Genomic DNA, 15,270 nt, shown 5'->3' on the forward strand with positions numbered 1-15,270 from the left:
TTTTCTGATGTGTCAGACTCGAGGTTTAGTTTTAGTGAAGGGTGAAAAAGTGTGACGTCGGAGCAGTAAAGGACAGCTGCACCACATTACCACTTCATTGACTTGAGTTACTCCATGCTAAATGATTTTTTTCCCTCCCTTCATGCTGCGCGTTTTGCCAAGTCATGACCGTGAGCAGATTTGAGTTGTCCAACACCGCAAGGTTGTTCGTGTTAATTTTCTGAAGGGATGTCAGTGAAGTAAGACATGCCGCTCAGAGGCTGTTGCCAGGGATTTTCCGACCTCTACCTTCTTGCTTTCTCTCTCTGCCTCGCTACACAAACGCACACGCAAACTGAGGAAGCAGCATCTTGTTTGTTGTTTCGACAGTCGGCTTAGTGCATGAGCTTCACTTTAAACCAAAAAAAAAGAATATATCTGTGTTTGTGGCGGTCCAAGTTGGATCTGTTGTGTGTATGGAGTGTACTCACACATCTGCTCGGCCACTGTGGGCTTTGTTTGGTCCTGTAGGCCAAAATGACATCATGCTGCTCTGCTTCTGCCATCCAGCTGAACCCAGATCAGCAAAAGTCAATGATGTCATTCATTCCCCTCTTTTTTTTTTTCCATTTCTCTGGCCCGTGTGTTGTGGAGCATCCAACCAGACTAATGTTCAGAGACTAGGTCAGCTAAACTGCGTTCAGGCTGCACGCTTTGTCCTTGGGAGCTCAGGGTTATCTTAGGCTAAATGAAAATTAGCGCCATTACACTGTCATCACACACAGGTGAAGAAGGACGTGAATCCTTTTTTTTCCTTTTAAAAATCTCATTTCAAACACCTTAGTTCTGCAGAACAGGTTTACATTGAATTAGCCTGTTTTCTTGGGCTGGTAATACGATTGCCAATGTCCTGAAGTCAAACTGGTGTGGTTCTTGCCCATTTTAAGTGAGTGTTTGTGCATCACTTCCAAGTGCCGTCCCAGTGGTTTCCTGTTCTGCCTGCATATACTTCATTATTCACACATATGGTCTAGATTTCTTTAATAACACGATTTTGACACAGCAAAAGAAATCTGACTGCAGCATGAAAATGCAGCATGTAGATGCCACAGCTAAAACATCCAAAGCCACCAGACTAAAACATCAGTTAATGCGATTCCTAAAAATCCAGTAAATCCAGCTCACTTATGACAGTATAATACTGATGATGACATGCTGAGAGTCATCTCACAGGGTCCAACATCGCCATTCTAACTATTATTAATCACCTGTTCATTTATCTTTTGAGCTAATAAAACCTGATTAAACATCTCTTTATGTCTATGCTCCACGCTGGCAGTGAGTGCGCTCACCTAACCATCACTGGCTCCTTGGCAACTTAACACACCAGCAGCAGAGGGGGCAGGGCGAAGAAGAAAAGACTGGAGCCAAAAAAAACAAAACATAAAGAAAACATCGCGATAACAGTTCATAAGAAAAAATAAGGATGTTAGAATTAGTAGGAGGGCAGACGGATGGAGCAGGCGTGTAGGGGAAGGAGGGAAATTAATAAAGACGGAGAACGCTTTGATGTTTGTTGGAGGAATCTTGATACGCAGCAGAGGTGACACGACTTCACCCAGTCTCCCCCACTTCTTGGCTGTGGCTCTGTGGGTATGTCCATCCAAACCCTGACTGATGATGGCACGTGGAGAGGGATTAGGATTAAAGCCCCGCTCACGTTACCGTCCACAGTAGCCAAGAAGGGATGGCAGACAGGAGGATGAGGTGAATGTATTTGTGTTAGAGCGGTTGGAGTCCATTTAGTTTTGAAAAGCCAGTTCAAGCAGTTTCTTCATTTCTCTTTTACGTATCAATTATGGGCCTTTTGCATGTTTTTAGTTTCCCTGGTTTTCTCCATTCTGACTTTATTTATTCCTTTATTTCTCTTTGATTATTCCATATCCATCTATCCAACTATCCATCAAAGCCTACTAAAACTCATTGCAAACTGGCCTGTGCTCTGAAATTTCTTCCACTCTGATAAAACTGCACAAAAACATCAATGTAGAAACATTAAGAAGAAAGTATTAGGAAATTATGTGTCTCTGTGCCATCAGTCATCTGTAACTGCCCTACGCGTAAAGCAGTCTAATAAATATCGACGTGAACGGGTTAACTCATCCAAAGCTGCTGATTCATGCAAAGTTTGATATTGATTTCCTATGGCCGTGTCAGTGAGAGCATAGACACACACACACACACACACCACTCTCTATTTAGTCTAATTTTTTCCCTCTCTCAAGCCCAGCGCGCCTGGAGTTCTTTCATTTCTAAAACTCTGACTCTTCTGCCCTTCGCTTCTCGAGCTCTTCCCCTCTCCCTCATCCCTACGTCAGACTTTCTCAGGCTCTTTGTTTGATCTTGTGCGAGTGCCCCAAGTGGAGCTCAGAGTGCTTTTCTGTTTTGTGTTTTGTTTTTTTTTTTTTTGTTTTTTTAAATCTGCAGACAGTCAGATATTGAGCCAGGCCACTTAGGCTTCAGTACTCACGAGTCACGCCGCCCCCCCGCCCCCTCTCTACTCCTTATCTCCCTGTTTCTTTCTCACTTTTCTCCTGATAAGCTTTGCCTCGCACTTTTTTCTTGAATAGGGGCACATTGGCTGCTAACAGATAAAAAAGAAAAGTGGCTCTGTACTTACCGTCATTGAATGTTTGTATGTTTACAGCTACATCGAGCTGCTTTTGAGATTTGTGAGAAATTCATGCCTCCTATGTAGTGCGAACTGTTCATTTCACGGCAGCCTTGACGCAGCTAATCATGAAATCTCTATCTTAAATACTTCTAAATATGGCATCCCGTAGTGTGCACTCCACTGTGTGCACAGTGGAGAATTTATCTGCGTATTGCAGCATGTTGTATAAAATCTGCATGGAAAAGGAAGATTAGGCCATGAGCCAGGATCCCACTGAGCAATTTTTGGCACAAATGTGTCCACCCTCAGTTATATAGCGTGTTACTGACATCTGTCGAGTACATGCATACATGCAGAGGTCAATGAAAAGCCAAATCTGCCTTAAAAGCCAAAGGAATAGTACAAAGTATGTCTATAAGATTATGTATGAAAGAAAGAAACATGCATGGCACACAGTAATGTATTCCTTTGTTATCTTAGTTGACCCGCTGATCAGTTGGGCTTTAAAATGTTTCATCTCTATTGCGTTAATAGCAATTTTTCTTCAATTTCTGCAATTCAAATTTAACTGCTTTATATTACAACATAAGGTGCTTGAGACATGATATCTTCTTATCTAATTATGATTTGTAATCATGTGAGGAGAAAATATAACATATGTGTACCCAGTATATTAAAGATCTGTCTTCACTTCAGGGGTATTTCCTTTCTTCTATAAAACAGAAAGCTCTTTTGACTAAGTAAAATATAGTTTTATCCCTGCCTTTCCTTTTTATTGAGACATTTTAGGTGCTCAGATATTGTTGCATGATTGTCTTGTGATCAGCAGAACAATCACTGGAAACAGCTTCTTGGAGAGCAACTAGGAATTAGATGAAATTTTTGTCAAGTGCTTCTTCTCTTCTCTGTCTACCATTCTTCTCTTTTCCTCCACTTACACACATCCAAGCAGCCTCATCTCATGACCTACTAAAACAATCAGGCATGTAAAGCAGGATCGTGTGAGTTCCTGTGCTAAATATATACACTGACTCCGTGTATATGTGCGTGTGCATCTCACTAATGCTTCTGGCAGAGTACTGCTCTCTGTTATGTATGCGCTTGTGGTTGTGTATGAGTGTCTATGTGTCCGTTTTCAGGTTCAGTGTGCACATGTGCATGCACAACCTTCCAATGTCAGTACAGGAGGCATGCAGGCAAGCATGAGTTCTTGAACGGTATGTCAGGGATGCATAAAAATACCCCTAAAAAGTGCCGGAAACAGGATCATGTACTCCATCAGTGAGTAGGATGCTCTCAATCTGCACTGTAACACTAAATGTGCTCAGCAGAGCGCAGAATTTTACCTGTGGGGGAGGGTGACCACTAATAAATCACTCAGGTCAGCAAAATCCCAAAGATGTGGCATTATTTTTAGTTTTTGTTTCATGCTCAAAGTATTCCCAAGGCTGTTGTTCCCAATCAGAGAGATATAATGCATAAAGGATTTGGTTACGTATTCTTTAATCTGAATGTTACACAAAAACGTAAAGGTATTTAAATCAAGTTACTATGCAAATTATTTCCAGCACAGATCATCTGCGCACTGGTATGTGTACATGCATTCATGTGCGCACATGCATGTCTGTGTATGAATGTCTGTGCATGGATCTCACTCTTAATCCTGCACCACCAAGCCCTCTTATAGTAATTAAAGATCACTTCTGTAGCCTGGAAAAGATGAGTGTAGGTTTGACTGTGTTGTGCAATTATTTCTATAAGCGTATTGATTCGTCACGGACCAAAGATTTGGCAACACCTCTGTTTTTAAACCTTGGCCGGTTGTAAGGTGAATAGATATAATTAACCTCCTGGTATCCGTGGTGCAGCTCCCAGGGGCTGCTCAGCACTCTAATTGGTCTCTTACATCTGCTGTTAATGGAAGAACGACGGGGAGAGCGCCAGCTCTGAGTGTGAGGGTGTATCCCCCATTGCACGCATTCAGCCGGCCTCTAACAGATGGGCTGGGGAAAAGAGGAGAATCCCATTAGAAATTCATCAAGATCACAGGTGCAGAGATGAGAGGAAAGGGGTTATTGGGGTTGTTTCCTTGTCTACTGACAGCCCAATTTTGTTGTTAGATGGCAGTTGTTTTGGTCCAAAAATGCTTTTGATTCTTTGCTTTCAGTTCTAGGACAGCTACCAGCGAGTGATTTCAGGACTCCTTCATGGTGGGCGTGCATGTCACATTTTGCTCTTACAATGGAAGCATAGATGTTTTCAAGACACATTTCACAAGAGAAAAATCAACAGTTATAGAGGCAGAAATCTACTGCTGTCAGACTCCTTCTCAAAGCCAGAGTGTCAAAACTGTACCGGGGTATCATCACAAAGGCCAAGTGGTGGTGGATGGGTGTAGTCCAAGTTGTTGGTGTGGATGTGTGTGGTGTGAGACTATGACCAGATGGTCTCTAACTTTTACCTTAAAAATTTGTTTGTCTCTGTATGTATCCTAATGGCAAACTGTGGGGCTGTAACAGGATTCGGCAGGTGTTTATAAGGATGTCTGTGGCTAGATGTTAAAGATGCCGCTGATCCAAACGAGATGTACTAAGAGCATCTGAAGTATGCACACATTGCAATTTGTATGCTCTAACTCTGGCTGATGTATAAACATTAAATATTATAGAAGATTAGTGAAGTCATGATTGTGGTTGGTTTCCTCCCGAGACTGTGTCACAGACCCAGTGTTTGGTCATGTTCTCAAGTTTGGAGTCCTCAATGAATATGTTTGCATTTGAGTTTCTATTTAGATTTTTCCTGCATTTTCCAGAGTTTCGAGTTTAGATTTTTGTGTTTGTTGTATTTATGGATTGTTCCATTCTATTATTTATTTGTTTTTTGGTATTTTTCAGTTTTACTTTGAAAGTCAGTTGCCTCTTGAGTCTTTCTTTGATGGTTGCCAGGATGGATGCCATTCTCCAGCTTCTCCACTTACCTCTGTGTATAAATAGTCCCGTCCTTCCTCCTAGTCTTTGCCATAGTCCTTGCATTTTCCTATAAAAGTTGGTCCTGGCTGCCTGTAAGGGATTCTGTTGTGACCTGAACAATGGTTTGCCTTTTGTTTTCTGATTTAGTAAGTCTACCTTAAATCTAGTGTCTTCAGTATATGGTCTGATTTAAGAGTGGACACCCGGCATAGACAGACTGACAAAAAAATGCTAGTTGGTCAGATCAGTGAACTAGGAGAAGAATTTAAAGGATGTTTTGGTCCTCCTAAACTATTTAGAGCAGCCACTGAAATTAAGAAACTGCAAGTACTGCTTCTACTTTTACTCTTTAGTTTATTCCGTTTTGAAGCCACAGAAGATCACGAGACCATTACTACTGACGACTCTTTAATAGCTCTTTTCCACCTTTATAGTGCCAACAATGTTTTATTACAGCTCACTGAATTGCGTGTTTATCTAATCAGATGTTTGAACCATTCATTTCATCAGAAAACTGTATAAAAATGTGTCTCACATAATCAGCTTAAACTCCCCTGTCTCATCTGTGGCTGCAGGGAGAAGAGAAAATCTAATAATGTGGCCTGTCAGGTTCACTTGTCAGGTTCACTCAAACTAAACACAGTTGGATGTGACTCGGGTTTTTAGGTGCTGTCAAAACTCCAAAAATGCAAACAGAGCTGGTTTAGTTGATGGCAAGAACAGAGAATAATAATAATTTTAAAGTTAAAGCGAATATACTGAAAGAGACATGTAGTATTTATAGGGCAGAATCCAGACACTGAGTTACAAACAAAGGAAAACCTCTGCTTACACACCAAAGTCTGTTTGTAATAATTCTCCTCAGTTTTGTTCTGTAATGATCTTGTTTGCTGCCAGCAGTGCCACTGTATGTTCTCTCCCCTCCAGATGGCAGATATACGATTGGCCTGTGCTCAGTGTGGCAACAGTCTCTGGCACACTGTCTCTCTGTATGTGTGTGAGACCATTTCTGCACCATGGAAATCTGGTATCCCATAACAACAATGTTACTGGATGGGACAACACCAGTATACACACACTGGATGGAACAAGTATCCCGCCTCCTGTTCCTTCCTGGTTGTTTGTTACTGCGGGACAAAGCCGTGTTTTATGTAGACGAAGGCTGAGACTGAGAAACGGGCTTGTGTTGGAGCCTGGAGCTGCTGCCAACCATGACTTTGTGCTTCTGTGGTCTGCTTCATCCCTAAAAGTCACAGCAATAAAAAGGATGTCTTTCTTCGGCTGTTTATTACCGTTTTAGTTTTATTCAGATTTAGACAGGGATGTTATATAAAGTTCAGCATATTGCTTTGTAAGTTCAGAAGCTGGGGCTTCATGTCTCATATATAGTATTTGACATATTTTTTCTCACTTACTGTGTTAAATATTAAAGTTCATGATAGTAACATTAGAAAAAGACTGAAGTTTGCCATGTTTAAAACAGTGTCCCACTTGGACACTTTGGACAGGCAAGATCAAAATAAAGATGTTTGGCCGTAATGTTCAAAACCAAACACAGCATATCAACACAAACACCTGATACCAACTATCAAACACGGTAGCGGAGGGATGATGAATTGGGCTTGTTTTAAAGCCACAGGACCTGGGCACCTTTCAGTCATCGAGTTAACTACAAACTTTTCTGTATGTCAAAGTATTCCAAATTCAAATATAAGGCCTTCTGTTTGGCAGCTAAAACTTGGGCCAAATTGGGTCATGCAACATCTGATTGAAATGTTAGAGCATGATCTTAAGAGAGCTGTGCGTAAACGAATGTCTGCAAACCTCAATGATGTGTTGGTCTCATTGTTTTCTCTGATATATATATATATATATATATATATATATATATATATCTTTTATCTGATTCCTGCAAAACTAAGGGAATTTAAGGCAACTAAGACAGTAAGCATCTCAGCATGTTAACAATATCAGCATGAGGATATCAGAGTACAATACTGGCTGTAGGCTTATATATGTGTTTGCAATAGTTTAATTCTAATAATAATAATAGTAAGAAGAAGATTTCTAATTATGAAGCTTTGGCAGTGTTTGAGAATTTCTAGACTTCACGTGTGCACATTGCGGTTCGTTCCGATGGAGCTTTGGGGCTTCAGCTACATCTTAGTCTATTGACGCTTCAAGTATCCCACACTCTGAAAGCCCCACCTCTTGAAACAGTCTACCACTAGGAGTTAATCTCTAATTGGGCGAACAGCGTGGACAAGAGCAGGAAAAATGAGGGAGATAAATGCTAGAGAAAGATAATAAAAACATTTTACTGCCAAGTCCTCTTTACGTTTAATCCTTCAGGCTCACTTTTTCTTCCCACAGTCAATTTATTTCCTGCTTTGTTTCAAGAATTCATCCCACAAGACTTTCAGGAGAGAGGAGAGCAGACAAATAGAGAGGTGAAAGAGGTTAGAGACCGAAGGAGGGAGAATAAAATTCAGCCTGCTGCTAAGCTCAAACCCCCCCCAGAGTTTAAGGATCACTAGCATTGAGCAAGATCTGCTCCACAAATCCAGCATAATCCCTCTGCCACACTGTGACCACTTCCTCTTTGACAGAGGAGAGTGTGTGTGTGTTGGAGGGAGTGTGTTTGTGTGAAGCCGAGTGGAGTTCATGTATGTCATGTGCTCGAGGTAAATCTGCCTTGATTAGGCCTCTTTTATGTAGTTTCTTTTTCTTTTTTCTGGACTGTTTCTTTCTAAATCACTGGGGAATTACAGGGCTTGAGCAGGTGTTTATATTTGTTATTTCAGATCCTCTCACATCTGAAACACACATCCATGTCCTGGCCTTAGGCCTTGTTGTTACGGAGACTTTGTGGTTGACAGCGACTGAATTTGATGTTGTTCATTGGAACGTTGACAGCAAATACCACATGGTTAAATTGGACCTATCGGTGGGCTGAGCTTCAGTGCTCATAGCCTGAAACAGTCTGAAACTGAGGATTGATGACTTGTAAATATGCTGACTTCATTACAGGAAAGTTCCGTGTTTAACATGGGCATCCACTGAAACTGTATAGTTACATAGTCTAGATATGTGACAGAATAAAGGAAAAAATGCACAATAAGCTCCTTTAACGTGGATTGTGGAGACAAGTTCAAGAGATTTATGAGAAAAGCCTTCCATTTTTTCTGCCTTCCTCCATTTCTCTAATAATTGGTGTGCAGTCCCATAGGAGGCAGGGGAATAGTACTGATGGTGTTTAATACATTATCTGATCAATCACTCAGAAAAATAAGCAGCACTTAACACCATCTATTTGTAAATCACCGCCGCCAGCATTTCAGCTCCTGTGCAGTATGTTGGATGTGTGTAGGTGTGATGGTGAGAGGAGCAAGGTGGAGCTAGCTCCCGTCTGACCTCACTCTGACCCCAGGAAGGATGTAGCTGATGTCAGGAAGGAAGGGTTTAACATCTTCTTACAAGGACAGTAGGATCTCTCAGAGGGGGGTCTTTTGGCCCCAATTCATACCCCTGTTTGACCCAGACTCACTCTTTCTGACCCCTGTGTGTGCAAAGACACACACTTACACATGCACACAGCTCCATCTTTCATTCTTGTCTTTGTCAGCCTATTTGGGTCTTTCAGTGCTACCGTTTTGACAGGACAAAGAAGCTTTTCCTCCGTTGTTTATCATCTCCATCTTCCTCTCAGTGGTTCCTCCTCTTTAATCTCCTCCCAGGTTGCCTGTGAGGGCTTCCCTTTCTCTTATCCACCTCTAGATATTTATTACCTCTTAAGCCCCGGTCAGGCAAAAGCCCTCAGTGGCAGCTTGTAAACTGCATCTGTCTCCCTAATCTGACCAGTTGATTAGCTAAAGCTATCAGGTCGTCCCCTGCTCTCTCCTGCAGGTGACACAGGGGATTGATGGGCTTTTAAGTAACTCTCAGTCTGTTGTTTCTCTCTTTCCTCATTTTTCTCTCCAGTCTGTAACTGTAACTAAACTCTCCGACCTCCTGACAGGCACCTGATGGATCATTTCAGTCGTCCCTGAGGCACACTGTAACTGTGTAAATGCGTCACTTTTAAGCACAACACTTTTCTTGTCTTGTACTGTGCATAACATTAGAAAAAAATAATCATCACACATGTTATTAGTCTTCCACTTAGTTCTAGTATTGTGCTGAAGTGCCCTGAAAGTTGACATTAAGTTATCATGAGGTAGTAACAAAGTGCCATCATTAGCTGAAATTCAGAACTAATTGTCAAAGTAGCATGTTGATTTGCTACATTAAGGTAAATATGCTAAAAATATGCTAATATCACACCCACGTTTCATCAGAGTGCTTACTGAAATTAGCATTCAGGTCAAAGCACCACCTGCTCTGTGATCACGGCCACACACCCACCTTTATTCTCTCTCATTTAGCTCTGTATTTCTCATGCCTGTCCTTAAATCGCTGCCTCCTTTAATTCCTTTGTGCTGCTCAATGGTGATAAAGTCCAGACCTCCATTAGTGAATCATGCTGAAGACTGGTTGTTTATTAAGTGTGACTCAATTTGGAGCAGCTGAACTGGCGCTGTGGCAGTAACACCACCTGGTCTATGTGCGTCTGTGTTGTGAAATTAAAAAGGGGGGGGTAAAAAAAGCTGGCAAGCTGGAGCACAAGCAAGTAGCAAAAAGATGCACCGAAGCTGCAGCGATATCAGATCTGCCCTTCTGCCTGAAAAACAGGAATAGTTGTCAAAATGTTGTGACAACCTGTTTCCTGCAGCCTCTCGCTCTTTTGATCTGGTGGTTCTCTGCAAACACTGGTTGCGGCTTTTTCGGTACCTCCCATTGTGGCACAGCTTAACCTGGCAGCTGAACTTTCCATCAAATCAGTTTAGCTTTATTGTTTGGATCTTCTGCACCGCTGAGAGTAAAGAAAACAGACATCAATCACTCTGTTTGTCAGCGGGTTATTGGCAAAGTGAGCACGAGTGCTTGAACACATGGGGAGACAGCTGCTAGCATGACATTTCCTCCAAGGGAATGTCCCTAACCTTGTCTTTTTTCCCTTCCTCGTGTCTGTATGTGCATTCATATCCTTACATATTTTACATATTGAAGGAGTGACTCAGCTAAAAAGGCTCCTGCAGAATTTATGAGGCTGCTGTGCTTTGCTCCCCTTTATGCTCGTCATAAGCATTTTCCACATCTATTTTTACTCCTTTAGCGTATCGATTCTTTGGAAAGCACGAGTCCAGAAGAAGGGGAAATGAGTCAAAGCATGTGTGCCCTCCTCCTCCAGTGTTCATTATTGATGACAGTGAGGTCAGTAAATAAGGCGGAGATGCAAGCTGGAGTGTTGGGTTATTTTAGAGCTGTAAAAAAAATGAACTGAAGAGCGTTTTTCATTTAATCCCCGTGGCTGCAGTGATGGACAAGCACTTAAGCAGGCTGCTGGTTCTGCCAGAATCACATCTACTTGCAGGAGGAAGGTAATAGGGAGCAGGGTGTCAAAATGCATTACGGCGAGCAGACAGATGGGCTCTGAGATCCGCCTCGGATTTGTGACCCAGCCGGGTATTGACCAGATAACAAAATAGGGACAGAAAGAAAAAGTCAGAAGCTGGAGCAGACTGACAGAAATGAAGTGATTTAAGCAGATGGCTGACAGGTGTGAATACCACACTGGTGCAGCAATCTTGTTTTGTGGTGATGGATTTGCTGTTAAATGAAGATTGACATCTTACTGATACTGAGTCTCTGGGCAGAAGGCATGTGACCTGAGCCCCAGACAGAGCTGAGCAAATTTAGCTAAATCGGCTCTCTGTGTGATCGCGCTGTCGGCACATAAGCATCACGCCATCAACACATATTCCTCCATATGAAAACAAACTTGTCTGACCTTTTCCGATTCTGGTTGTAGCTGTAAACATGTTAGTGGGCGTTAACTCGGCCCAGATGTTGGAACCAAGGCAGAAAGTGGCATATGTTGGGATGGTAGCACAGGGCTGGGTGGAAACGGGGCCGTGACAGCCAGTCATTGTGCTTCGGTATTACACTGTCATTGTGTCAGTGTTGGGAGCAGACCCACGACAGATGCTCGACAGATAATAGAAGCGTTATCTCTGGATGTTCACTCAGTGACACACTGTTGCATGTAAATATGAACAAGGATTGCTTCAAAGAGAGAATCTCAGGTGAGCTAAATGTTATTAAGATCTGTGGAAAAGGCTTTGTCAGTGTGTGTCTGTGGAAAAGAAGGAGCGAGATTGCGATTTTGCTTATGAAACAAGAAAGCATATCCTTGGAGTAGAAATCTGTCTGTATGAGCGTATAATGAGACAGACATATTTCTCATTGAACCTGTAAAGCTTCTGCTGTCGGTGTAATGTAAAAGATTGCACACCTGCAGTTTTCATCAGATGCCATTTCTCCACAGCGGGGGTTTCATTATAGGATTCTCACCAGGCGGTGAAAATATTAGAAGGTGCATACAAATAATACCTATATCAAGTGTGTTACAGGCTTTGATGCCATAAAAAATACCTGTCACATGACCTGAATTCTAAAGTCAGCAACTCTGTTAACTCTGTTTGTGTTTGTAAGCACTCTACTCTGGACATGGCGATAGTTGCTTGCTCAAATATCTTTTCACAGATACTCATGGTTGAAGATGAATAATAACGACATTGGTGATCTCTATTCCTCATTAGCAGGTAAACATACAAATAACCATTGGTTGGTTGGTGGCCATGAATCTTCATAGATATTTATCTCCCACTTAAAGTCATTTTAATTTGTGTAATTAGAACAGTTAAACTCAGACTTAGGGTCTTTATGTAATAAGTAAACAGGGTAAGACGCCTATAAACACCTATTAAGCAGAAGAGAATGGACGGACAGGCTTGATGTTCTACTCGATCGATTCCTGACTTGTCAAAGAAGTCGACTGTGCCGGTGTTGTGCCAAAAAGTGATTGTCTGCCAAAAACTGATTTCCGGTATTTGCCAAAAACTGATTGCTCGTATTTAAACTGCTATAAGTAACTTGTTGGGCTATAATATGTGAAACATATGTCAAATGCATCCCTCATGGATGACATAAAGTCATCTTGAGCCACAAACAACATTCGTGTAACAAGGTAGAAGCCGCAATCAGTTTTTGGCAGTGACTTTTATATAACCTTTATTTATGCAGTTAAAAAAAATCTCATTAACATTAAAAATGTCTTTTGTAAGAGTAAGTTGGCCAAGAGGACAGCAGACATGGCAGCAAATATTACAATATTTCTGTAAAAATATTTTAAGTGGGGATAAAGGACCGGATTGGTTATAATCAGAATCAGAATACTTTATTGATCCCTGGGGGAAATTATTTTTTGTTACAGTGCTCCATTTTAAACCAACATTAAGACAAGACAGACAATACACTAACTAAGAATAGTACAATATATACACATACATACATACATACATACATACATACATACATACATACATACATACATACATACATACATACATACATACATACATACATACATACATACATACATACATACATACATACATAAGTCACTCATAAATAAATAGTTGGAAAAGAAACATGTGTAGTTGTAGCAGCAAACAGTGTGTTAAGTGGATGCGTTGTACAGGGAGATGGCCACAGGCTAATGTAAGTACAATAGCAGAGAGTTGTAAAGATACTTGAAAAACAGATATTGTTTTAATTCTCTATATAACCCCTTTGTAAACCCTGTTCACCGAAGTCTATTTATGAACATACGTAAAGATATTACACATAAAAAATACACAGAAACATTGGAAATCAGTTTTTGGCAGACAATCACTTTTTGGCACAACACCGGCTCAGGTGTGGATATGAAAAGTGGAGGTCAGTAGTTTTTTACTTTTAAACAAGTTTTTGACAGATTTCTAAAATATTTCTGTCTTCTTGTTTTTTGACAGAAGGTCTAATAATTTTTTAAGCACTATACTTATGTTAGTCCAGTCTCAAAACAGTTAGCATTATTATTGCAACCTTTCAGGGAAATCTCAAGTCAGCAGTAATGTGTAGCCGTGTGCACAGCTGTAGTCTGTGTTTGTGTGTCGACTGTAATTGCTTGATTCAGCCATTCTGTACGTATGCAGATTTCCATTTTATGCTACAAGCTTCACGTGCCCCATCTGCTTAATGCGCCAGTTCATCATCTTGTCTAATCGAGGGTCTCCTTGACTGAAGCGATTCATAACCAGCTAACGGTGAATTTTGCTCGCTAATGGAATTTCCCACTTGTAAACAAATCGGTGAAATTGCCTTTCCGGCATGTTTTGACAATTAGATTACAGCGACTTCATTGGATCTTATGGGATTATACACTTATGAATACTTATGATGTAAAATTGTAAGAAAAGGAGTTTGACAGTCCTAAAGTCGCACACTCTTTTGTGTTATTTGTGCTTAAATGTTTGCCATTCATTTTGGAAGAAAATTTAAATTTGAGTAAAGAATTATTTATTTCAAATTAATAATCAAGTATTACAATTTCACTAACGACTCTTTGTTCTATTTAGATCATATTTGGTAGGAAGTTGTCTTTATGTTATTAGTGTCATTGATCCAAATGTGTGTTTTTATTTATCTAATTATTTTATGGAACTAAAAATACTGCAGTTTTTCTGAATTTCTATCTACAAGTGAATATTTGGGGAACTCACGCCTCCGCAGAGCAGCTTTTGCTTCCTTAGAGCATCATCACACCCGTTTTGTTTCACCAGATTGTCTGAAAACAAACACATTTCAGTTTGTCTGAGACACTGTTGCGCTACATTGTTTGAGAATGTTATTTACAGAGGTCAGAAGCCTTTTTCACGATTTCCATAATGTCACCAAGCAGTTGGGGTCTAACTCAGATTCCCAGCAGAAACAAGGCTGCAGATCTGTCTAAGCACCAGATGCCTGCTCTCTAATGCATAATGCATCAGGCTGTTATTACAAGTCTGCAGGGAAAACACAGCAGTGATTTACATTAATAATTCATCAAACCCCTGTGACATCAAAGTCTTAATGGAGGAGACCCTGCATTAAGATGCGTGTGTGTGTGTGTGTGTGTGTGTGTGTGTGTGTGTGTGTGTGTGTGATCATTAATGAAGTGGACCCTGGTGGCCTATGCTTGGCCTTTATTAGTGTGTCAGGTGGAGAGGTGGTAATAATGTGTTAAGTTAGTTTAAGATCAGAGAACAGACACTAAAACCAGGCTGGCGAACAGTCTTCATAGTCAAAGATGCTGAAAGTATAAAAGGATAAAAGTGAGTTCAGGGTTTGAAAGTTGTAGCCGCCTGTACTGATAATGTGACATTATCTGAAAAACCACTGTTTACTTTTCTCATTAGTTTTCTGCGTTTTCTAACGTGAGCTCACTGCGTCCTCAGATGACAGTGCGTCAGCGGCCAGCAGTATGGAGGTGACCGACCGCATCGCCTCCCTGGAGCAGAGGGTCCAGATGCAGGAGGATGAGATTCAGCTGCTCAAGTCCGCTCTAGCTGACGTGGTCCGCAGACTCAATGTGTCTGAAGAGCAGCAGGCCATGGGTGCACGCAGAGGACCCACCAAAGGTAACATACAGTCCAGCACAAAGCCTAGGGGCTTGCTATTATAGTA

General features: G+C 41.2%; 1 protein-coding gene across 9 annotated transcripts in view; it reads left to right on the forward strand.

Moving 5' to 3' along the window:
* The window catches only part of eml1 (EMAP like 1), a 54,377-nt gene that overhangs the window by 16,137 nt on the left and 22,970 nt on the right, over positions 1–15,270 (forward strand). For 8 of the 9 annotated variants that reach the window (XM_085379195.1, XM_085379190.1, XM_085379191.1 and 5 more), the window contains exon 2: positions 15,042–15,224. In XM_085379195.1, the coding sequence (XP_085235321.1) occupies positions 15,042–15,224 (183 nt within the window). Of the gene's footprint in view, positions 1–10,993; positions 11,808–15,041; positions 15,225–15,270 lie in introns of those variants that run through there. The other variant, XM_085379194.1, reaches the window with a different exon arrangement.

Source organism: Diplotaxodon limnothrissa, linkage group LG19 (assembly GCF_057381915.1).
Source record: "Diplotaxodon limnothrissa isolate DT_005_m linkage group LG19, D_limnothrissa_male_GT1.1, whole genome shotgun sequence".
Classification (NCBI taxonomy): Eukaryota; Metazoa; Chordata; class Actinopteri; order Cichliformes; family Cichlidae; genus Diplotaxodon; species Diplotaxodon limnothrissa.